Below are 26,080 nucleotides of genomic sequence, written 5' to 3'. Positions count from 1 at the left end.
TTTTTCATTCAAGCCAATCAGAGATGTAGTGCAGCGTTTCTCAACCTTTTTTCAGTCACGGCACCCTTCAGAAGTATGCAAATTCTCAAGGCGCCCCCATATAAAATATACGCAGTCACGCTGACCATACGCTGACCCCGGCAGTGACGTTGTGACGTGGGAAAGGGGGCCGTGAAACAAATTTTGATGATGCATGAGGTGGCGATGATCTGCATTAGTGTAACTATCGTTTTTTGGAATTTTAATTCATTTTATTTATTTCAATGTTAGAATATATAATTTTTTGGCAGCACCCCTAACGAAGCCAGATGGCACCCCAGGGTGCCGCGGCACTCCGGTTGAGAAAGGCTGATGTAGAGTACTACAATGCTAAAGGCTTTGATTTTTAAATGAAGAAACTAAGGCTTGTAAAAATATTTGATGACATTTTAATACATACTGTATGCGGAGGTAACATTTCTGCAGGACATCATATTGTTTTCTCTTGTTTGGTTGATGAGGGCCTTTAGCCCCATGGTATCCTAGCTGAGAAAAGTAAGTGAAGGACTGATTAAAGGCTGCTTGATGAATTTAATCATGTATGTTACTCAGGTGGACGGCATGGTAGTGTAGTGGTTAGCACTGTTGCCTCACAGTAAGAAGGTTCTGGGTTTGATTCCAGTGGCTGACGAGGGCCTTTCTATGTGGGTTTCCTCTGGGTACTCCGGTTTCCCCCAAAGACATGCAGGTTAGACTAATTGGTGGCTCTAAATTGACTGTAGATGTGAATGGTTGTTTGTCTCTGTGTGTCGGCACTGTGATGACCCGGCGACTTGTCCAGGGTGTACCCTGCCTCTTGCCAATAGTCAGCTGAGATCTGCTCCAGCTTGCCTGTGACCCTGCACAGGATACGTGGTTATGGAGAATGGATAGATGGATGTTACTCAGGTGTGAATAAGACTCCTGTTTGTCTGATACCACACCCTATTCACTAGTTTAGGTTGGATTGGTTAGAACCATATATAATATATATATCTTAGGGACAACAGAACCCGCATAATGCACTTTGTAGTTTGAAGGAATAGGAAGCAGGGTATTCTATTAGATACTTTTCTTATGCAGGCAGTATTCAGAATTGGGTTACACATTCCTAGTGATGAGATAATACCAAAACCATATATCAGTACATCAGTATTCAGACCTCAGCAGTCAAGCACCACTGTCTGACAGATTGATGTAAGCACAGTATTTCACAATTAATTGTATGTTTTGAACTGTAAATGCACTAAAAAACAATGGCATGCCATTGAAGCCAAGACTAAATATATCACTATTAATTCATTAATAGTGTCTTCCCTTTAAAGTCCAATATTTTTTTCCAGAGATATTGCTTGTCTTAAATGATGAATTAACTCGAAGCATAGCAGATTAGTGCTTGGTCAGCTTATTCTTTAAACAGTAGCAACTTTACTGATGTAAATATTGATGAACATCCAAAAATGAAAATCTTAGATTGAAAAAAAAAGCTGTAATATCTTTCAGTGCATATAGTGTATATTCTACTCCACATTATAATAAGAACTGGAAAGGAATGTCCTCTGGTGACTGGCTTCAGAAGCCAGTCAAATATGGCTGACTATAGTGCGCCATCTATTGATGCATTAGATCACATGTATTTCATGTATTGAATTAATAACTGGGGGTTTTCTTTATCCTCGTAGCTGTAGCCTCAACAACATGTTAGCATTCTACTATACGGTGATATGTTAGAATAATTACAGGAAATTACTTTTTATTAAACTGGAAACTGAACTGTAAGTGTATGTGTTTACAGTGGAGCGAGTGGCAGTGCTGTGTCGCTTTCTGGACATTGGCTCGGTAACTAAGAGCCACCTGCTGAAGTACTCACTGGCTCATGCTTTCTGCTGCTTTCTGGCCAGTATTGAGGATGTGAACCCTGCTGTGGCCACCAGAGCCAGGCTACTGCTAGACACCATTAAACGGCCATCACTGCAGGTGCGTACACACACACACACACACACACACACACACACACACACACACACAAATAACGATATACGGTACCTGAAGCCATATAACTATCACCATTACTGAAATAGTGAACGGAGTTATAGCAAACATGAAGTCATGTTAAATATTATCTATGCTATGCTCTGTGATATTGTTTTTGAGTGTATGTTTAATTCCCATCAGGCCCTGTGTCTGTGCTTGGACTTCCAGTTTGACACGGTTTTGAGAGACCGTCCCATAATCCTGAGCAAACTGCTTTTGCTACACTCTCTAAAGCAGGATATCCCTGCACTGAGCTGGGAATTCTTTGTAAATCGTTTTGAAACACTGTCCCTTGAGGCTCAGCTACACCTAGACTGCAACAAGGAATTTCCTTTCCCTACCAGTAAGCATGCATATATATATATATATGTATATAAAATCACAGCTTCATGATATTTGCTTGTGCAGTCTCGCAAGCTGTTTGATACCCGTGTCCTGTCTAATTAAATTTTCTAATGCAGTTAGAATTGTCATATTGTGGTGTTTTAGTAACTGCCTGTTTTCCTCGTTCATAATCTAAGCCATCACTGCAGTGCGGACTAATACAGCCAATCTAAGCGATGCAGCTATGTGGAAGATCAGACGTGCTCGTTTTGCACGGAATCAACAGAAGAGTGTCCGCTCGCTCAGAGACAGCGTAAAGGGGACATCCAACTCTAAACGTGCCTTTTCCCTGCCTGAGACGTTTTGTTCCAAGCTGTGTGAGTTTCTGAACTTATCTGTCCCTTCTTTTGTACCTGTCTCTTTCTCTTCTGCCTTCATCTTTCTGCTGCCTCACTCACCACAGTGTTAGAATGTGTTAATAATTTATTAGTGTCACTTTGTGTTAGACGTCTGCGCGGGACGGAATTTTTAGTCCCGCTCCCGCCCGCTCCCGCATTGTGCAGTCCCGCTCCCGCCCGCTCCCACCAAGAATTATGATTTTCAGTCCCGCTCCCGCCCGCGCCTGCCATATTTTGTCCCGCTCCCGCCTGCAAATCCCGCATGATGCAGACGTTCGCGTTATTTCTCACGAAAGTTCTTGTCATTGGCTTGGGGAATTAAACATGCTGAGCTTAGCTGAGCTCTCCACTGACCGATCCTTCATTTATTGTAAGTTTATTGTTTAGACTCTGACATTCTGCTGACACATTCCAAGTTGAGCGCTGCATGCGCTCATGATTGACAGCTCTCGCTTTGATTGACAGCTCTCGCTTTGCGCACTCGCACTCCCACTTCCGAGTCTGTGGCGTTACGATTCCAACCGCGATTTCATTCTCCTCTCATATGAAGTGCTGCGCAACCACAACCAGCTCCTCAGATTATACACTGTCTATTTCTAGCTTTAAATTGAACAATCTGTGCGATACACAGTCCTTTTTAATACTAGTTAATACTTTTTAATACTTTTTTAATACTTTTTAATACTTAGGACTAATACTCTTGACTTTTTAACGGTAAATGTACCTCTTTTTAAAGCAGCACTTACTTCTGAAGCACTGTGAGCTTCACTAGAGGAGCTCTGCTCTTCTGCCATGATCGGAGATCTCAAACACGGAAGAGCGGAAAGGAATCGGAAACGTACGCGAGATTAGACCATAGGCATCTTAAAATGTTTTTATTAATGCCAAATAAAATATCCAGGACAAATTATATATGATAGACATAAATTTATAATTTATAAATTTTATTTTAAACACGTTTTTAGTTAGCGGGACTGCAGCTTATCACCTCTCCCGCCCGCGCCCGCATTGTGCACTCCCCCTCCTGCCCGCGCCTGCAATGAGCTTTCAAAATTTGTCCCGCGCCGCACTGCTTTGCGGCGGGTCCCGCGGGTCCCGCGGGACTCCCGTGGGAGTGCAAGGCTCTACTTTGTGTCTTTCAACACTATAGTCACTACACACAACATTTCGAGTTCCAGAAAAAAAAGAAAAAGCTCACAGACGTTAAGCCATAAACCATTGTACAGTATAAGTAACTGTTTTACTGTGAGAAGTCATGGCCTAAAGATTAGAGAAGCAGCTTTGGGACCAAAAGGCCACTGGTTTGATTCCCTAGACCAGCAAGAATGACTGAAGCGCCCTTGAGCAAGGCACCTAATCCCTAACTGCTCCCCAGGCTGCCCACTGCTGTAGATCTGTCAGGGTCCCGTTGTACATCGCTTTGGATGAGAGCGTCTGCTAAATGCCTGTAATGTACTGTAACGTTATCTTTAAGTTGTACGTTGTTTTTTTTCATCCACAGACTTTCAGTGACAGGCAGTATTTTGATGTAAATGTCTGAATCATTGGTGGTATTGTGGTTGGACAGTGTTCTAACTTTTTTATTATGTGTAATTATTTTTCCATGTGTGATTTCTTAGCTCTAAGGCTTACAAGGCAAGAGCACTCTGCACCCACACTTGGTGATATGCTTGAGAAAGTCTTGCCAGGTAATTCATTTTGGCAACTAATATTGGTTGACATGAATAAATTAAAACCCTTTTTAATGATGCAGTAATATGAGCCAAATCATTCACAGTTTATTTGTTAAACAGCTAATCAGATCATCACTGTATTGATGTACTGTAGGTTTGCTTTTCATTAATTTTGCTTTGCTTGCCCACATACCACCTGTTATGTTGAAGATTTCCGAGACCTTTATAGTGATAGCCTTAAAATGAAATGAACCAGTTCTTTCATCTACCTCAATCTTTAGATGAATCACTGGGCTAAGTTTAGCACTCATGTCTTATGACTCCGTTAATATCCTGAAGCCCTCCAATCAGATACTGAATATGGAAATCTCCACTTTCTGCAGCCCATCTGCCAGGTCAAAGCTCTCCTCCTGAGAATGACTCAGTCATCAAGGACCTCCTCCCAGAGGACACTGGCATAGACCACCAGACTGTTCACCAGCTTATCATGGTGCTGATGAAGTTCATGGCAAAGGATAAGAGCAGTGCAGAGACTGATATTGGCAGTGCCAAAGCCTTTAATACGGTCAAGAGGCACCTGTATGTGCTGCTAGGCTATGATCAGCAGATTGGGTGTTTTATGATCGCACCACAGAAGATGCGTTCCTCCACCTGCTTCAATGCATTTATTGCGGGTATTGCACAGGTGAGATTTGAAATGGATATGTTGATTTATTAACTTTAATTAATTTATTCATTCCCTTGAAAGGAAATGAAACAAATGGCATTTAGTCATATCAAGTCATGTTCACAAATCAGCAAAATAATATAAAATATATTTAAATAAATGCAAATGTTCAATACTCATATATATTTGTGTTAATGCTGTTATTAAGGTGATGGATTACAACATCAGTTTGGGGAAGCAGATGCTGCCCCTTGTGGTCCAGGTGCTGAAGTACTGCACATGCCCTCAGCTTAGACCCAACTTCCAGGAGGCACCACGCTGCTCACTTTGGGCTCTGAGGCCACACATCAGGCAGATGTGGCTCAAAGCCTTACTTGTAATTCTCTACAAGGTATACAGTTTACTGGTCCTTATTTACATTTTAATCGTGCTACTTTTTTTCCAAATATACATTTTGTTATAGATGTTTATATTAAGGGGCGGCACGGTGGTGTAGTGGTTAGCACTGTCACCTCACAGCAAGAAGGTCCTGGGTTTGAGCCCAGCGGCCGACGAGGGCCTTTCTGTGTGGAGTTTGCATGTCCTCCCAGTGTCTGCGTGGGTTTCCTCCGGGTGCTCCGGTTTCCCCCACAGTCCAAAGGCATGCAGGTTAGGCTAATTGGTGGCTCTAAATTGACCGTAGGTCTGAATGTGAATGGTTGTTTGTCTCTGTGTCAGCCCTGCGATAACCTGGTGACTTGTCCAGGGTGTACCCCGCCTCTCACCCATAGTCAGCTGGGATAGGCTCCAGCTTGCCTGCGACCCTGTAGAACAGGATAAGTGGCTACAGATAATGGATGGATGGATGTTTATTGCAGAGCAAGTGGAACCCCATAGGCATAGAGTGTGGATACATAAAGAAACCCATTGAGTTGTTTTCTGATGGTTTCAGTCCTGTGCGTGCCTGCCACCACAGGAAACCCAGTCATGGCGGGAAAATCTCCATGCACGACCCGCGCGCGTCATGCCTTAATTTTTACTTTTAATTTTTTTGGCGATTCTCGATAAAAAATCAGACTCATTCTTCTTCATTCTACTTTTTGGATAAAATTCCATATAACAGTAAAGAAATAAAACAAAAGAGGCTGGCTCTGATATAAGAAAATTCTACAAGCCAGAAAGAGATGGGAGCTCCGCTTTTCGGCAGTGCCTAAATCTATATTTATTATTACTTCATTATTGAGTCAGTACAAAAGCCTTTTAAATTCCCAAACATTACTTTTCCAACCAAAAATTTAAATGTTACAGAATAATGTTTGCCAGTAAAGAAAGGAATATTATAATATAAAACTCAGAGTCTCCACGATGCTCAGTTCAACCTACCAGTGAATTTCCATATAAAAGTGCATAAACTGTACCTGAAACTACTGATGCATTTTTAAAAAGCAAAGGGTTTCCACACCAAATGTTGACTTTGTTTAGTTTATTACTGTTTAATGCTCTTTATAGTAGATTTTTTTAACATAAAAATATTTAATGCCTTTTTTGAAGGTATCTTTGCTTTACAGCATTTCTTTGCATGTACCTTTTACACAGTGCTATTTATTGTTTATTATGATGTACAGATATGCTGACAGAGGAATGTATATTTTCAATGAATGAAACAAACGAGAGAATGTGTTTAGAATTGTGCTCTTAAGCCCTTCCCCTCATTTACAGGAATGTTTCATACTGAATGACATATAAAGCCTATTACATTTATTATAATTATATAGAGGATATTACACGGTCATGCGAAGATATGAACTTTGTCTTCGAATGGTGAATATATTCACAAATGAGTGAAGCAAATGAGTGAAATATTTTCAACATGAGAAGATAAACTTCATATCTTCGCACCACAGTGTAATGTTCTTTATATTATATGGACACATCCACAAAAAACATACACAAGTTAATCAAAAGAATTTTAATTTTGAACCGGTTCACCATTTTGACAATGCACATCTATCTAGTCAGCAGGAAAACACTGGGAGTGACATCATCGGAGTGAAATATCGGAAATTATTATATATACAGGCCAATTTTTCCATGGTATAAAAACATGTATCCTGTTCCCTTCTAGTGGGTTTATTGATGGCATGCAATATTGTTATCATATCGCTTATCCTACATGTATTATGCCACTCTCCCAATGGAGAGTGTGCAATATTGTTATAATATTGCACGTTGTCAAGACAACACAACGTCACACATCAGAGACGTAAAACTTCTGTGTTAGTGAGTGACAGTGACAATTTGTAAACAAACATGGCTGCCAGGTTTGCTTCGTTAAAAACAGAAGATTTTGAGAGAATTTTGGCTGCCAGGTTGCTCCGTTGTGTGTAGCTGTCGATATTGATTTTAAAAGTACAACCCCGATTCCAAAAAAGTTGGGACAAAGTACAAATTGTAAATAAAAATGGAATGCAATAATTTACAAATCTCAAAAACTGATATTGTATTCACAATAGAACATAGACAACATATCAAATGTCGAAAGTGAGACATTTTGAAATTTCATGCCAAATATTGGCTCATTTGAAATTTCATGACAGCAACACATCTCAAAAAAGTTGGGACAGGGGCAATAAGAGGCTGGAAAAGTTAAAGGTACAAAAAAGGAACAGCTGGAGGACCAAATTGCAACTCATTAGGTCAACTGGCAATAGGTCATTAACATGACTGGGTATAAAAAGAGCATCTTGGAGTGGCGGCGGCTCTCAGAAGTAAAGATGGGAAGAGGATCACCAATCCCCCGAATTCTGTGCTGACAAATAGCGGAGCAATATCAGGAAGGAGTTCGACAGTGTAAAATTGCAAAGAGTTTGAACATATCATCATCTACAGTGCATAATATCATCAGAAGATTCAGAGAATCTGGAAGAATCTCTGTGCGTAAGGGTCAAGGCCGGAAAACCATACTGGGTGCCCGTGATCTTTGGGCCCTTAGACGGCACTGCATCACATACAGGCATGCTTCTGTATTGGAAATCACAAAATGGGTTCAGGAATATTTCCAGAGAACATTATCTGTGAACACAATTCACCATGCCATCCACCGTTGCCAGCTAAAACTCTATAGTTCAAAGAAGAAGCCGTATCTAAACATGATCCAGAAGCGCAGACGTCTTCTCTGGGCCAAGGCTCATTTAAAATGGACTGTGGCAAAGTGGAAAACTGTTCTGTGGTCAGACGAATCAAAATTTGAAGTTCTTTATGGAAATCAGGGACGCCGTGTCATTCGGACTAAAGAGGAGAAGGACGACCCAAGTTGTTATCAGCGCTCAGTTCAGAAGCCTGCATCTCTGATGGTATGGGGGTGCATGTGGCATGGGCAGCTTACACATCTGGAAAGACACCATCAATGCTGAAAGGTACATCCAGGTTCTAGAGCAACATATGCTCCCATCCAGACGACGTCTCTTTCAGGAAAGACCTTGCATTTTCCAACATGACAATGCCAAACCACATACTGCATCAATTACAGCATCATGGCTGCGTAGAAGAAGGGTCCGGGTACTGAACTGGCCAGCCTGCAGTCCAGATCTTTCACCCATAGAAAACATTTGGCGCATCATAAAACGGAAGATACGACAAAAAAGACCTAAGACAGTTGAGCAACTAGAATCCTACATTAGACAAGAATGGGTTAACATTCCTATCCCTAAACTTGAGCAACTTGTCTCCTCAGTCCCCAGACGTTTACAGACTGTTGTAAAGAGAAAAGGGGATGTCTCACAGTGGGAAACATGGCCTTGTCCCAACTTTTTTGAGATGATGTGTTGTCATGAAATTTAAAATCACCTAATTTTTCTCTTTAAATGATACATTTTCTCAGTTTAAACATTTGATATGTCATCTATGTTCTATTCTGAATAAAATATGGAATTTTGAAACTTCCACATCATTGCATTCCGTTTTTATTTACAATTTGTACTTTGTCCCAACTTTTTTGGAATCGGGGTTGTAAGTAAGTAAATTACACAGGGAAAATAATAATAATAATATTCAGCTTGACTGCGCTAGTGTTGGCCTTCGCTAACACTACACTGGCTAGAAAGTAATTAGACTGCCGCGCTAATAGCACCAAGTCACGGGTAAGCCAGCATTGGCCTTCGCTAACGTTATTGCTACGCTTGCTGGAAGCTAACTGGACTGCTTGTCTAACAGCACCAAGTCGCAGGTAAGCTAGTGTCAGCCTTCGCTAATGCTACTGCTATGCTGGGTGGAAGCTAACTGGACTGTCGGTCTAACAGCATTGAGTCGCGGGTAAGCTAGTGTCAGCCTTCGCTAATGCTACTGCTACACCGGGTGGAAGCTAACTGGACTGCCGCGCTAACAGCACCGAGTCACGGGTAAGCTAGCACTGGCCTTCAAGAATGCTGATATGAAGAGTGTGCATGTATAATAATAAAAATAATATTGGCTGGCTTTTTTCGTGGTCTACCAGATATATTCCATTCAGCTACTCGTCTTTGTCTCGTTCAATATCATGCTAGCTGAATGGAATATATCTGATATACCACTCAACACCAGCCATCCATCCATTATCTGTAGCTGCTTATCCTGTCCTACAGGGTCGCAGGCAAGCTGGAGCCTATCCCAGCTGACTATGGGCGAAAGGCAGGGTGCACCCTGGACAAGTCGCCAGGCCATTGCAGGGCCAACACATAGACACAGACAACCATTCACATTCACACCTACGGTCAATTTAGAGCCACCAATTAGCCTAACCTGCATGCCTTTGGACTGTGGGGGAAACCGGAGCATCTGGAGAAAACCCACACAGACACGGAGAGAACATGCAAACTCCACACAGAAAGGCCCTCATCGGCCACTGGGCTCGAGCCCAGGACCTTCTTGCTGTGAGGCGACAGTGCTAACCATTACACCACCGTGCCGCCCCAACACCAGCCAATGCTATTTAAATATTTCCCTCAGATCCATGATGTATTTTATATGAAAAATGCAAATTTTTCAACACGAGAAGATAAACTTCATATCTTCAAGCCAACGTGTGATTTTTATTATATAGACACATTCACAAACAAAAGTACCCAAATTTATCAAAACAATTAATCAATTTCCTCACAAGTGACGTATAAAGATTTATGTTACAGTTTTGGATCTCCATGTCCTGGATGTAGCTTGTATGAAAAATACGGTGTATTTCCCAGTAAAACACTCATGTCCATATAATATAAATAATTATGGAATGCCTACAAAATCATAATGTGTATGATTTTTGCAAAAGCTATTATGATAAATTTGAGAAACTAGTTCAGATTTTTCAACTCCTTTAAACAAACAAGCTTAATCCATATTTTATGTCACACATATAAACTTATCCCACATCAAATTATTATAGTATATATCTTATATTATTCAGTAACTACTTTGAATTAATCAGCAATGACGGTGAAAGTAATAGATAAGTTACAGGGCATGGCAAAAAAACAAAACAAAAACTGAAACAGTCCATGAAAAATTACCTTGACTTTGAAGTGACTGAGTCACACACAAAGATGCACAAGAAAGTTATATGAAGCTCATTGCCAAATAGCAGCATGTATCAGCTGTAAAAGAGGTGAGACGATTAGAGATTTCAAGAGACACCTAACAAAATGACCTAGTAGTGGCTGTCTCAATTGCAGGTGCATCATTAAAAAATATTTTAATGTCTCAACAGTCTCTAAAGTCATGGCAGTGTGCTGCAATGGGACAGTAAAGAAAACACCAACCTCACTGACCGGGATAAACAGACACTTTACAGGATAGTTGCTAAATGCCTCACATTACAGCTACCAAAACAACCAATGAATGAGAACCTCCATGACCTAGTCTCAACAAAAACACATTGTCAGCTTCACAAAGCTGAAATTCATGGCAGGGTCGCTGTTCCAAAGACATTTCCTCAAAGGCCAGTGCACAAAGACACAATGTGGTGTAAGGAGCACAAACCCTGGGCCTGAGCAATGGAAAAGCAGTAATTCCCAACATTTCCGACATCTGTAAGGATTTATGTTTGGAGGAAATAGAATCATGCCTTCAAGACATTTTTAAGTCTGTTGCCAACTGTTAAGTACAATAGAGGATTCATAATAGTTTGTGGAAATCATTAGGTCCAAATGATTGCTATAAATGGTTTTATTCTATCCATATTCACTGGGTATGAGCAATCACATGCTCTGATTGGCTACTCTACTACTATGCTATCAACTCGTATACCATGAGTAGAGAAAAACAAAATGGTGGAGCATGTTGCTGAACCAACCAAGGACGAAATAAAAACTATTTGAAAACAAAACCCCCCAAAATACAAAAAAAGCAATGAAATGTGGAATAAAACTATTTGATGATATATATACACAGTTGTGCTCATAAGTTTACATACCCTGGCAGAATCTATGATTCTCTGACCATTTTTCAGAGAATATGAATGATAACACAAAAACATCTTTTCCACTCATGCTTAGTGGTTGGTTGACACCATTTATTGTCAAATGGCTGTGTTTTCTCTTTTTAAGTCATAATGACAACAGAAACTACCCAAATGACCCTGATCAAAAGTTCACATACCCTGGTGATTTTGGCCTGATAACATGCACAGAAGTTGACACAAATGGGTTTGAATGGCTACTAAAGGTAACGTCCTCACCTGTGATCTGTTTGCTTGTAATCAGTGTGTGCGCATAAAAGCTGAGTGAGTTTCTGGGATCCAAACAGACTCTTGCATCTTTCATCCAGCCACTGACGTTTCTGGATTCTGAGTCATGGGGAAAGCAAAAGAATTGTCAACGGATCTACGGGAAAAGGTAGTTGAACTGTATAAAACAGGAAAGGGATACAAAAAGATATCCAAGGAATTGATAATGCCAGTCAGCAGTGTTCAAACTGTGATTAACAAATGGAAAATCAGGGGCTCTGTTAAAACCAAACCACGGTCAGGTTGACCAACAAAAATTTACACCAAACAGCACAGAGACAAGCCTCAAAACTTCTGGAACAAGGTAATTTGGAGTGATGAGACCAAAATTGAACTTTTTGGCCATAACCATAAACGTTACATTTGGAGAGGTGTCAACAAGGCCTATGATGAAAGGAACACCATTCCTACTGTAAAGCACGGAGGTGGATCGCTGATGTTTTGGGGAAGTATGAGCTACAAAGGCACAGGAAACTTGGTCAAAGTTGAAGGAAACATGAATGCAGCATGTTATCAGCAAATACTGCAGACAAATTTGCACTCATCAGCCCGGAAGCTGCGCATGGGACGTACTTGGACGTTCCAACATGACAACGATCCAAAACACAAGGCCAAGTCGACCTGTCATTGGCTACAGCAGAACAAAGTGAAGGTTCTGGAGTGGCCATCTCAGTCTCCTGACCTCAATATTATTGAGCCTCTCTGGAGAGATCTCAAGCGCGCAGTTCATGCAAGACAGCCCAGGAATTTACAGGAACTGGAGGCTTTTTGCCAAGAAGAATGGGTAGCTTTACCATCTGAGAAAATAAAGAGCCTCATCCACAACTACCACAAAAGACTTCAGGCTGTCATTGATGTTAGAGGGGGCAATACACGGTATTAAGAACTGGGGTATATAAACTTTTGATCAGGGTCATTTGGATGTTTTTTGTTGCCATTATGATTTAAAAATAGAAAACACAGTTGTTTATCAATAAATGGCTTCACCCAACCACTAACCATGAGTGGGGAAAAAAGTTTTTGTGTTATCATTCATATTCTCTGAAAAAAGGCCAAGAAAGCAAAAATTCTGCCAGGGTATGTAAACTTATGAGCACAACTGTGTATATATATATATATATATATATATATATATATATATATATATATATATATATATATTTTAAATAATTATTATTCTAGCATTTTCCACAAACTGCTACTGTCATTTCGCCGGTTTGTTTACATTCTAAGTGGAAATAATTTTGTCGGACGTTTTGTATAAACTTTTTATTTATCGAATTTGCAAAAGATAAAAATAAACATGCTCTGTTTCTCAAAATCCAGTGAATGTGGATAGAATAAAACAGTTATTTCACTCAATTTCGGTGTACATGACTTAAAGCCAACTCGGCCCTTCACAACTTGTTGGTTATCAGCTCATGTACGACTCAGTTTCATGGAATAACTGTTAAATAGAGCAGTCACCTAATCTGCAGCAAATTTACAGGATCAGGTGCATCCTATGGTGCAAACACACTTTTTTTCAGATTATATTCCCATATTTGAGGATGATAATGACATTATACATGCTGCTAAAATTATTCAGGAGTATTTAGTGAACACCAGGCTGCAGTCAAGTATCTTCTACGGCCTACCCAAACGCCAGATTTAAATGCCATTAATGGGGAGTCCTGGAGAGTAGCCCATAAAGTAGACATCCATTTGGAAGAATTGGAATTGGAAGATTTTTTTCTTGAAAAATAGTCCAATATTCCACTACAAACCATTCAGAACTTGTATGATAGCATTCCGAGAAATAATAAAGATGTTCTGCTGGCAAAAGGCTGCCCTACTCCTTATTAGATCCTTGATATTAATATATTATGTGTTTCTGTGATACTGATTGTTTTTGTCCACCCCTGGCATACAGTTGGGTGGCATGGTGGTGTAGTGGTTAGCACTATCACCTCACAGCAAGAAGGGTCTGGGTTCGAGCCCAGGGGCCGACGGGGGCCTTTCTGTGTGGAGTTTGCATGTTCTCCCTGTGTCTGTGTGGGTTTCCTCCAGGTGCTCCGGTTTCCCCCCCACAGTCCAAAGACATGCAGGCTAGGCTAATTGGTGGCTCTAAATTGACCATAGCTGTGAATGTGAGTGTGAATGGTTGTTTGTCTCTATGTGTCAGCCCTGCAATGACTTGGCGACTTATCCAGGGTGTACCCCGCCTTTTGTCCATGGTCAGCTGGGATAGGCTCCAGCTTGCCCGCGACCCTGCACAGGATAAGTGGCTACGGATAATAGATGGATAGATAGCATACAGTTATGGGAGTGAGGAATGCAGATCTAGAACCAGCAACTGGTCCTGGGAATTTAAAGGGTTAAATCCAAAAGAAAAAAAATAGGCAAACAGTGCTGTGACTGAAACAACTGTCCCATTTTAATATTGAGCTTCAACTTCTCTGAATATTTGTCTCTTGCAGTACCCATACAGAGACATGGATGTAAGTAAAGAGGTTGTGCTGCACCTGATCCACATCACCATCAACACCCTAAATGCACAGTACCACAGCTGTAGACCTCATGCCTCAGCCGGCCCACTCTACAGTGACACCTCTAACATTAGCCGCTATAGCGAGAAAGAAAAAGGTAAAATTATAATTAGTAGTGTGAGCATTACAAAGCACACAGTGCAGTATAAGGAGCAGTCGCTCTTGGTTTGAAATGATCATGATTTGTTGTCATGGCTTGTTTTGCAGAGGAGGATAGTGTGTTTGATGAATCAGACATCCATGACACTCCCACTGGTGCAGGCAACAAGGAATCACAGACCTTCTTTGCTCGGCTGAAGAGGATTGGAGGCAGCAAGACCGTTAAGTATCAGCCTGTGGACCTCAGTGCTCAAAGAAGTAGGTGCCTGCATAATATGCAATGAAGCCTGTGGCTTTCTACACTCAAACATTATGGAGATGTTCTTGTAGACAGTGCTACACACATTCACATGGATGAATAACATAACCATGTTGGTCAATATTTCTTTGAATTGTTTCTGAAATTTTAGAGTAAGCCATACTTCCAGTGCAGTCTTAAAGCCAATCTTTGCAATCTGTTCCAGGTGAGATTGAGTTGGCAGAGTACAGGGAGGCAGGAACCCTACAGGACAGTCTGCAGCACCCGGCACGAGAGGAGACCAGCAGCAAGAAGAAACGACTACAGGCCATGCACAAACAGAAGTCTCTTGACATTGTCAACACAGACTCCATTCTCTTCAACCTTGATGAACATCGGCGTAAATCCTGCATTGACCGATGTGACTTGCAAGGGCCTCCTCCTCCACCACCCTCATGTTCTAGCTCAGTGACTAGACAGTCACGCAGGGCACGTGCCAAGGAATCCTCCGAAGGATCCAACCTCCATTTTGATAACATCAAACCTGTTATTCCAGAAGTGCGCCTGAGCTGTATGGAGACTTTTGAGGATAAATCCGCAGGCCTCGACTCTCCCCTGGTCATTTCATCTGAGTCTGCTCATGGCAAAGAAGATGGTGACCTGATTGATCTCTCCTCAGACTGCACTTCTATACCAGAGAAGCGCTCTATTCTATCACTATCTGACAGTGACTCACTGGTCTTTGAACCCCTTCCACCACTGCGCATCGTCGAAAGTGATGAAGATTTGTTTGAGGCACTTTCAAAACCTCCAACCGGAATGCAGATTAAATCTGAGCATCCATCACCATCATCTGCCAGCACTATCCTGCGTCTATCTCCTCATGTCCAAGTGAGTGTTGAGGACTGTTCGAAAGAAAGGACAAGCAAACCTACCAGTCCTGCCAAAGGGAGTCCTGTGCAGGCATCTAAGAGTAGAAGTTCTTCTATAACCCCTACTGCCTCGCTGGACCTCCCAGATCCCATACATCATCCTGGTTTAGAGAGTCCCATGACTCTGAAGCAGAAAAGAGACCTGTTAAGAAAGTCGCCACATGTTCCGGACACATCTGTAGATTATGAATATCTGCAGTCTGAAGACAAAGCTGAAGGAAGCCCTTCAGGTAAATCTGTGTACCTCAACATTCCTGAGGATACCCTGGAAAACCTGGACCCACTGAAAGCCAAGAAAGAGGAGGAAGGAGAAGCTCACAATGAGGATGAGAATGACGCTGAAGATGATGAGGATACTGGTGATGAGAGAGAGAGCGAGCCAAAACCAGAAGATGAAAGCGACGAGGCCGAGTTTAAGATCCAGATTGTACCCCGTCAGCGTAAACAGAGGAAGATTGCAGTCAGTGCTATTCAGAGGGAATACCTGGACATTTCCTTCAACACGATGGACAAGATGGGAGAGGAGACCACAGACTCTGGTAAACAATTATTTGATCTGCATGTTTTCATTTATATGTGAGTACAGAAGTACACTTTGTCTTTGTGTCCATCTTTTTATGTATATAAATCATCCTAGCATGTTACTTCCAGCAATATAACTGCTAGTCAGAGAAAGGAGATAATTAATTTTATTTCAGCCTGATGGCTTCATACAGAATACTTCAAAATGCGAAACAAAACAAGCACTTTATTTATAAATTAAATCTCATAAATGACAATAAAACACCATTTGTAAGAGAGTGTCAGTGCTATATGTCTAATTCTAACAAAGCGTCAAAAGCTGGACTTTCCTTATTGTCACCCTTTGAACTATGAACTCTTTGATTTTCAGATGCCATACATTTGTTAGTTATGACTCACATAATTAGAGATCCCACATAAATGAATTAGCAATTAAGTATTGACAGTTTGGTACAGCACATGCAATATATAATATTACCAGTCAATAATATTTAACACTTATTCCACGAAATTGAGTGGGATATGCGTTGATAGTGCACCGAGTCAGCTATAAGCCATGTACGATAAAATTGAGTGGAATACCTGCTTTATTTTATCCACATTCACTGGATATTGAGAAACAGAGCATTTTTATTTTTTGCAAATTTGCAAATAAATAAAAACTTTATACAAAACGTCTGACAAAATAATTTCTGCTTAGAATGTAAACAAACCGGCGACATGACCGGAGCAATTTGTGAAAAATGCTATAATAATAATTCTTGAAAAATAAAAAGGATACGTTCTTACCATCAAATACCTTTATTCCATATTTTGTTGTTTTTTTTGTTTTCGAGTAGAGTTTTTAATTCCATCCTCGGTTGGTTCAGTAACATGCGCCGCCATTTTGTTTTCTTCTTTTTTTGGCGATTGACAAACCAGGTGCATTACTGCCATCGACTGGGCTGGAGTGTGGAACAGAAGATAATGGGGGGGGGGAATCTATATTCTTTTATTTGGCTATTTCTGTTTCTTTAAAATACTTGATAACAAAGTGATATAATCTGACTTGATGCACTCCGCCATTTTGTTTTTCTCTACTCACAGTATATGAGTTGATATTCTTGTAGTAGAGTAGCCAACCAGAGCGCATGATTGCTCATAATCAGTGAATAGAATAAATATTATACATACAGGACACTATTTCTATGGAATAAAAACGTGTTCTATTTCCTTCTAGTGGGCTTCATTCATTTGGTTTGATAGCATGCAATATCGTTAGCATATCACTTATCCTACGTGTATTACGCCACTCTACCCAATAAAGAATGAGTGTTGAATATGATTTATGATATTGCATGGTTATCAAGACAACATAACGTCACACGTCGGAGACGTAAAACTTCCGTGGTAGCAAGCGACTGCGACAATTTGTAAACAAACATGGCTGCCAGGTTTGCTTTGTTAAATACAAAAGATTTTGAGAGAATTTTGGAAGAGAAAGATGTGTTGAACACCCAGAAGGACTGTATAATAATAATAATAATAATAATAATGTTTTTTTTTTCATGGTATATCAGATATATTCCATTCAGCTAGCATGATATTGAACTTATCTTTAACTCATTCAGTATCATGCTGGCTGAATGGAATATATCTGATATACCACTCAATGCCAGCCAATATTATTTAATTGTAATACAGTCAGTAATATAATATGAGCTCAACATATTAGTGAGCAATAAATCTTTCCTATCAACCTCCTAAATTGCCTTGCAGATCACAAGGTTCTGTCCAAACTGGAAAAGCCCCGAGAGTCAGCCTCAGCCCCAGCACTCGAAGCCACAATCCCAGAAACAAGCAACCGCTCCTCAGTAACAAGTAGGAGCTAAATATCTTTTCATCCATTACATATCCATTACATGGTACTTCTGGCTCATAAAGCTGTCTTTGAGCCATTAAGCCAGCCATATACTATATATCTAACTGGATCCACTCATCCTTACATATAAACATAATGATGTTTACCAGCCTTCATTAATGCATTTGCTAAACCTGTACTCACTAGAGTGAGGCCTTACACAGTGATTTTATAAGATGTATATACATTTACACATAGCAAAGCTATATAATGGGGATTAAATGATTTTCAAAATAGTGACAACATACTGAAACTAAGAACCATTTCAAAACATCTGTTGATGTCAGCAGAAGGGATGGTCAAGCGTTAATTATGTGTTAAATCAAAATACAGGGTGTCCCCAAAAAAATGTACTCACTCAGGATCGTCTTCATTTAGAGCGTGGATTAATGTTGGAATGTAACATTTCCAATGAACTCGCTTCAAAATGCGATGGGCGCTTGATTTTGGGATTCCTGTCTCACAAGCCATTACAGATTTCTGTGCGGATCGGTTGAGGGTTTCCAGCAACTGATTTTCCTTTGCTGGGCTGGTTGATGACCGTGGTCTTCCTGAACGCTCCTTATGGACGTCATGCACAGTTCCATCTGATTCAAACTTATCTAGGATGCGAGCAATGGTGCGTCGCGTTGGTGGATCTTTGTGAAAATGTCTTCTAAATTGTCTTTGCACTTCCATGATGTTTTCGTGCTTCCAGTAGCACTTCATGATAAATGTTCTTTCTTCAAAACTTAGTCGTACTTTGGCCATTATTAGGGTTAATTTGATCTGAAAAGAAATGAAAAATCCAATGAGTTATGAGGAGTCAAAATGTGAGTACATTTTTTTTGGGACACCCTGTATAGAATGTGATTTTTTTCCATTATTATTAATTTTTTTTCACAATACAAAAACAATAAAACCCTCTGGTATACCTATACACATAATAAATGCCATGGTGTTTTTACTGAGAGAAATGGAAAAATGTGGTTCAGCTCTATTAAATTAATTAATTGTTTGTATTCATTAATAAGTCCATTGTGCTGTCTCATTTCTATGGAGAATGTAAATGTGTTTAAATATTAGTTGAGCTTTCCTTACACATCTTTCTGCGTCTCGGTTTATGTCTGACAGCTCAGTACCGTCAGGTGAAGCGAGGCTCTCTGGGAGCTGTGACAATGAGTCAGCTGATGAAGAGACAGCTGGAACATCAGTCCAGTGCGCCACACAATATCAGCACTTGGGAAACAGGTTCTTACCCGCACTGTAGGAAAAAAAAAACATTTCAAAAGAATTGTTCACATTCAGCACACAACACTTGTTGATACTGTCCACGAACCAGACAGACAAAGTTTTAGGAAGTCCTAATGATGAACTTTCATAAATTTGTGCCATCAGGTCTCACTAAGACAAGCCTGCTGTCAGCTCCTAGCACAGTCAGCATGTTTGTGCCTGCACCAGAGGACTTCAGTGATGAGCAACCAACCAATATGGCTGACAGGTGGATTTATTTCATATGTGTATGCATGCGTGTTTATTTATGGCTATAAATATATTTTTGTGTAATTCATATTATGATTAACTGTAATTATTAATAAGCATTTCATAAAATCAATTCAGTCTTTTTTTGTGAAACTTCTGTGATGTCTCAGAAAGAGAATAAGGTACAAAATGGTCACTCAGAGTATCAGGGTGTATGACAGTTCTAACATTAAAAGGAGACGGCCTTTCGATTTCATAAAACCGGTGAAATTTAGTAATATACGTTTATTTCTGTAATATCTTAAAAAAACAGGCCATTCTGTGGCTGGGAAGTTATTTAATTTGAGGGGATTCCCTAGCAAACAATGTGCATGAAATCATTCACTTTGCGCAGTCAAGCAGACAGAGGAAGTCCGTGTGCGCATGTGCATGGTTCTGTTGTTGATGATTTTATTGCTTGGTGTAAAGAGTTTTATTTATCTATTAATGTAGCCAAGACCAAAGATATGATAATTGATTTCCACAGGTCTCAGAAATCTTTTACACATACTGGTATTCAAAACGAAAATGTTGATGTCACAGAATACAGATACTTGGGAACCATTATTGACAACAAATTGTCATTTGAAAGTAACACTGATGCTATGTGTAAAAAGGCCCAACAGCGGCTTTTCTTTTTAAGGAAGATGAAGTCTTTCAATGTGTGCAGGGCCTTGATGACTTTATTTTATCAAAGTTTTATTGAATCTGTTTTGTCCTTTTGTATTGTTGTGTGGTATGGTGGTCTGCCACTGACCAGTAAGGGCAGGTTATCAAAGCTAGTTAATGTGGCAGCAAAGGTGGTTGGGGTTCATCTTACCCAGCTGCAAGATGTGTATGTAAAATGGGTCATGAGTAAGGCACAGCAAATTCTAAAATACCCCGACCACCCACTTTTTGGGGAATTTAGTCTGCTCCCCTCAGGCCGCCATTTTAGAATTCCTGCTGTAAGGACAAGGCGTGCCAGAGATTCTTTTATTTTAGTGGCCATTAGGACCCTTAATTCATTAAGGGATACCTAGGTTTTTTTTCCCCCTATTTTTCTGTAGTTACTGTTATGGCCCTTTTCCACTACCCTTTTTCAGCTCACTTCAGCCCGACACGGCTCGCGTTTCGACTACCTCAGAGCAGCACGACTCAGCTCGCTTCAGCCCTACTCAGCACCCAAAACTCGCACGGTTTTGGAGTGGGGCTGAAGCGAGCCAAACCGAGCCGAGTGGGGCTAGGGGCGTGAGCAGACACTCCCCTGTGCACTGATTGGTGAGGAGGAGTGTCCTCACACGCCCACACACGCCCCGCGAGCACGCTGGGATCTGTAAACACCGTAAACCCGGAAGAAGAAGAATTACGAATTAGGAGAATTTCTGAAGCCTTATGCGCCTCGCCTCATCTATACGCTCTTGCCAGTATCTGTTGGCGTTGTCGGTGACTACAAGCCACAGCACCAAGACCAGCAACACTAACGACTCCATGTCCTCCATGTTTATTGTTTACTATCCGGGTCGTGAGACTACCGCTTAAAAGGTCACTGATGTCACTGTTTGTGCCGCCTAACGACATCACGTGACGTCCACCCACTTTCGCTAACTCCACCCAATGTGTCCACCCACTTCCAGCCAGCACGGTTCAGCGTGGTTGTAGTCGAAATGCAACTCCAACAGCCCCACTCAGCTCGACTCAGCCCAACTCAGCACGGCACGGCTCAGCCCAACTCAGCCGCGTTGGTAGTGGAAAAGCGGCATTATTGTCATTGTTTAGTGGCAATAACTAACAGTGACAGTCATGGGTCTGGGTGGGGGGGGCTGGTGGGTATATCCATTTGAGTAATGTGCTTGTGTGTAAATATATTTATGAATGTGTCTGTGTGGTCCATGTCCATGTCTTCTTAACTCATGTTCTCTGAATACCTGCTGCACACCAAATTTCCTTTCTTAAAGGATAATAAATCTGAAACTTGAAACTTGAAAACATGTTTACCTTTCGGCGTCTTCTTCTTCTTCTCTTGGATTTTACGGCAGCTGGCATCCAGTGTTGATTTACTGGCATCTACAGGTTTACCTTGACTGTGCACTGACAGTTACATCATTCTGCTGCTAAATGAACAGCTGATCACACTGAGGTGCTCGCTGATCGCCAATATTTATTAGTTTGGTCCTGCGTTTCCTTTCCTTTGCATACAACGTAGCGTCTTTTCTTCTCGCTTTCTGTTACTGTTGTCAGTCTTCCACATTTCATTTGCGTCCTCCATCTTCCTCTCCTGTTTTCAAATGTGTATCCCACAATGCCTTGTGCGAACAGGGAAAGCCCACCACGTGATGCATGGTATAGTCTCTTGTATTGCGTCACAGTGAAGCAAGAAATAATAACGGAGAATTTAGGGCCACGTGGCCCTAAATTAATTAATTGTTCTATTCAAAAATAAACCTAATAAAATTGGAAGTTTGTGATTTGAATTCAGTAGGTTTTGGTCCACTAAACAAAAATAATTGAGTGTCAGGGAAAATTATTTTTATGACCTAAACCTGAAAAATCTGAAAGTCAGTCTACCTTTAAATGTTGGCGTACATTGATACCATTAGTGGTAAGAGGCATACAGTAGGTCCGATACTGTGATTTAATTTTATGTCTAAAAATTGCCAACATCTAATACCATGTGCAAAAGAACAGGCAACTTGAGCATGTTAATCAGTATAAATACGCATGGTTATTAAAAATGAGCTCATGCTGTGAATTGTATACACATGAATACCTTCAAGTGAGTGTGCACTGTTGTGTGCGAGAGCATTTCAGCTTTGTAAGTACTGAGACACTTTTCCATCACTTGCCAGCGTGTACACTTTGCTCATGAGTCCAGGTGCAATTCATGGCACCTTGTGGTCATTTTTAATAACCACGCTTACTGATACAGCTCTACAAGCTCAGGCCAGCTGCCCTCATACTCTCTTTTACAGATACTACTCAAATGCCAAACTCTCTCTGGCATATCACTGCAGTGACATGGTCACTCTGACAGCTCCAGGCAGCAAAGTTTCTAGTGGTTTCCTGTTGCCTTCTACTAGATTCACACCTATGGACAATTTAGAGTAGCCAGTTAACCTAACCACATGTCTTTAGACAATGGGGGGAAACCGGAGCACCCGGAGGCTTGAACCCGGAACCTTCTTGCTGTGAGGCAACAGTGCCAACCACTGCACCACTGTGCTGCCCAAATGCCAAACTATCTCAACTCGATGTGTTCATTGCTAGCAGCACATGGCAACAACCAGCATAAACAGAGCTAAATAAATGTTCCAGAACACTATTGATCACTTAATATTACAACCCCGATTCCAAAAAAGCTGGGACAAAGTACAAATTGTAAATAAAAACGGAATGCAATGATGTGGAAGTTTCAAAATTCCATATTTTATTCAGAATAGAACATAGATGACATATCAAATGTTTAAACTGAGAAAATGTATCATTTAAAGAGAAAAATTAGGTGATTTTAAATTTCATGACAACAACACATCTCAAAAAAGTTGGGACAAGGCCATGTTTACCACTGTGAGACATCCCCTTTTCTCTTTACAACAGTCTGTAAATGTCTGGGGACTGAGGAGACAAGTTGCTCAACTGTCTTAGGTCTTTTTTGTCGTATCTTCCGTTTTATGATGCGCCAAATGTTTTCTATGGGTGAAAGATCTGGACTGCAGGCTGGCCAGTTCAGTACCCGGACCCTTCTTCTACACAGCCATGATGCTGTAATTGATGCAGTATGTGGTTTGGCATTGTCATGTTGGAAAATGCAAGGTCTTCCCTGAAAGAGACGTCGTCTGGATGGGAGCATATGTTGCTCTAGAACCTGGATATACCTTTCAGCATTGATGGTGTCTTTCCAGATGTGTAAGCTGCCCATGCCACACGCACTAATGCAACCCCATACCATCAGAGATGCAGGCTTCTGAACTGAGTGCTGATAACAACTTGGGTCGTCCTTCTCCTCTTTAGTCCGAATGACACGGCGTCCCTGATTTCCATAAAGAACTTCACATTTTGATTCGGCTGACCACAGAACAGTTTTCCACTTTGCCACAGTCCATTTTAAATGAGCCTTGGCCCAGAGAAGACGTCTGCGCTTCTGGATCATGTTTAGATACGGCTTCTTCTTTGAACTATAGCGTTTTAGCTGGCAACAGCAGATGGCACAGTGAATTGTGTTCACAGATAATGTTCTCTGGAAATATTCCTGAGCCCATTTTGTGATTTCCAATACAGAAGCATGCCTGTATGTGATGCAGTGCCGTCTAAGGGCCCGAAGATCACGGGCACCCAGTATGGTTTTCCGGCCTCGACCCTTATGCACAAAGATTCTTCCAGATTCTCTGAATCTTTTGATGATATTATGCACTGTAGATGATGATATGTTCAAACTCTTTGCAATTTTACACTGTCGAACTCCTTTCTGAGATTGCTCCACTATTTGTCGGCACAGAATTAGGGGGATTGGTGATCCTCTTCCCATCTTTACTTCTGAGAGCTGCTGCTACTCCAAGATGCTCTTTTTATACCCAGTCATGTTAATGACCTATTGCCAATTGACCTAATGACTTGCAATTATTTTGGTCCTCCAGCTGTTCCTTTTTTGTACCTTTAACTTTTCCAGCCTCTTATTGTCCCTGTCCCAACTTTTTTGAGATGTGTTGCTGTCATGAAATTTCAAATGAGCCAATATTTGGCATGAAATTTCAAAATGTCTCACTTTCAACATTTGATATGTTGTCTATGTTCTAGTGTGAATACAATATCAGTTTTTGAGATTTGTAAATTATTGCATTCCGTTTTTATTTACAATTTGTACTTTGTCCCAGCTTTTTTGGAATCGGGGTTGTAAGTATGTTAGTCATTTACGTATCAGTATCAGGAATGATATCAATATATCCGTAATTAAATGTTTAAAAAATGCAAAAAGTCACAATAGAACTACAATTTATATTGCAGTACAAGCAGACTAAAAGACAGTTTTTTTTCTCGTGGGCCATTAGGCCTCTGAACATCAATTAATCTGTGCAATATACTGACGGTGCAATATATATCCAGTGCAATATAATTACTGTGCAATATTTACTTCCAATGACACTATAATTTGTTGCTATTTTAGTACTGATTGTGTTTGTTTTTAAAGTTTTTTTTTAATACATGAAATAAGTGATTGTGTTTGGGGGGTGGCAGGGTGGTGTAGTGGTTAGCACTGTCGCCTCATAACAAGAAGGTCCTGGGTTTGAGCCCAGCGGCCGGCGAGGGCCTTTCTGTGTGGAGTTTGCATGTTCTCCCTGTGTCTGCCTGGGTTTCCTCCACAGTCCAAAGGCATGCAGGTTAGGCTAATTGGTGGCTCTAAATTGACCGTAGGTGTGAATGTGAGCGTGAAGGGTTGTTTGTCTCTGTGTCGGCCCTGCAATGACCTGGCGACTTGTCCAGGGTGTACCCCGCCTCTTGCCCATAGTCAGCTGGGATAGGCTCCAGCTTGCCTGCAACCCTGTAGAACAGGATAAGCGGCTACAGATAATGGATGGGTTGATGGATTGTGTTTGAAATGTGTGTTTACTAATAGTCTTAATATGCACTAATCAGTAGGAGCACCTACAGTTTCATTGTACATGTTACAATGACAATAAAGGCTTATCTTATCAAGTTAATATCCATTTCATTTATGTGTGCGATAGGTGTCGAGACTGTGGTGATGTATTAGAAGAGTATGATGAAGAAACCCTGGCTTTGGCTGTAGTCGTTCTCTCAATGTTTACCCATCTGAGTCCAGACCTGGCCGCTCCACTGCTTCTCGACATCATGCAGTCAGTGGGCAGGTAAAGTTCAACAGCACAAATCAACCCACAGCATACACTGCACAGCTCATAGCACACACTACAACAATTTCCTTTTTTTTTTTTTTTGGAATAGGAAAGGACATAAAATCAGATAGTGTGAAATTAAAATACTGGTTGATAAAAACATAGTGCATGGCTGTGAAATAAATCAGCCATTTCAGTATGTTCTTCAGATTTGTTTTGTGTTATAGGTTGGCATCGAGTGCCAGTTACTCAGGCCAGGCTGAAAGGTTTGTGTATTTGTCTTTGTGTGTATGTGTCTAGGCTGTATGTCTTCAGTGTGTACGTTATTATGCCTGTGTACTCCGCAACTTATATGTGTGTGTTGGTCATTCAAGCATGTTGATCCCTGGTAATGCTGCCGGTGTAGCTAAGCAGTTCCTGCGCTGTGTGCTCCATCAGCTCGCCCCTAATGGCATCCTGCCACAGCTATTCCAGAGCAACATTAAAGGTAACCAAACATCTGCTCATGCATACTCATAAACACACTCATTCTACACACAAAACACGAATAAACACTGAGAAAGCACTTGTTTTTGGTTTTCAGATGGAAGCTTCCTCCGCACTCTGGCCACATCTCTCATTGATTTTAATGAATTGAGTTCTGTGGCAGCATTAAGTCAGCTTCTTGAGGTAGGTCCTAAAATAATTGTGTT

At 40.9% G+C, this 26,080-nt stretch overlaps 1 protein-coding gene across 1 annotated transcript in view; it reads left to right on the top strand.

Moving 5' to 3' along the window:
- The window catches only part of LOC132893966 (protein unc-79 homolog), a 72,995-nt gene that overhangs the window by 32,027 nt on the left and 14,888 nt on the right, over positions 1-26,080 (top strand). The window contains exons 24-39 of the mRNA XM_060933147.1: positions 1,814-1,995; positions 2,194-2,395; positions 2,574-2,753; positions 4,394-4,462; positions 4,843-5,132; positions 5,323-5,505; positions 14,301-14,466; positions 14,577-14,726; positions 14,933-16,177; positions 17,919-18,020; positions 19,174-19,359; positions 19,402-19,540; positions 25,263-25,403; positions 25,616-25,654; positions 25,763-25,875; positions 25,972-26,057. Of these exons, the coding sequence (XP_060789130.1) occupies positions 1,814-1,995; positions 2,194-2,395; positions 2,574-2,753; positions 4,394-4,462; positions 4,843-5,132; positions 5,323-5,505; positions 14,301-14,466; positions 14,577-14,726; positions 14,933-16,177; positions 17,919-18,020; positions 19,174-19,359; positions 19,402-19,540; positions 25,263-25,403; positions 25,616-25,654; positions 25,763-25,875; positions 25,972-26,057 (3,473 nt within the window). The remainder of the gene's footprint in view (positions 1-1,813; positions 1,996-2,193; positions 2,396-2,573; positions 2,754-4,393; positions 4,463-4,842; positions 5,133-5,322; positions 5,506-14,300; positions 14,467-14,576; positions 14,727-14,932; positions 16,178-17,918; positions 18,021-19,173; positions 19,360-19,401; positions 19,541-25,262; positions 25,404-25,615; positions 25,655-25,762; positions 25,876-25,971; positions 26,058-26,080) is intronic.

The sequence above is a fragment of the Neoarius graeffei genome, chromosome 11 (assembly GCF_027579695.1).
Source record: "Neoarius graeffei isolate fNeoGra1 chromosome 11, fNeoGra1.pri, whole genome shotgun sequence".
Taxonomy (NCBI): domain Eukaryota; kingdom Metazoa; phylum Chordata; class Actinopteri; order Siluriformes; family Ariidae; genus Neoarius; species Neoarius graeffei.
The sequence above is the reverse complement of the archived record's forward strand: the minus strand, read 5'-3'. Positions and strand labels throughout refer to the sequence as shown.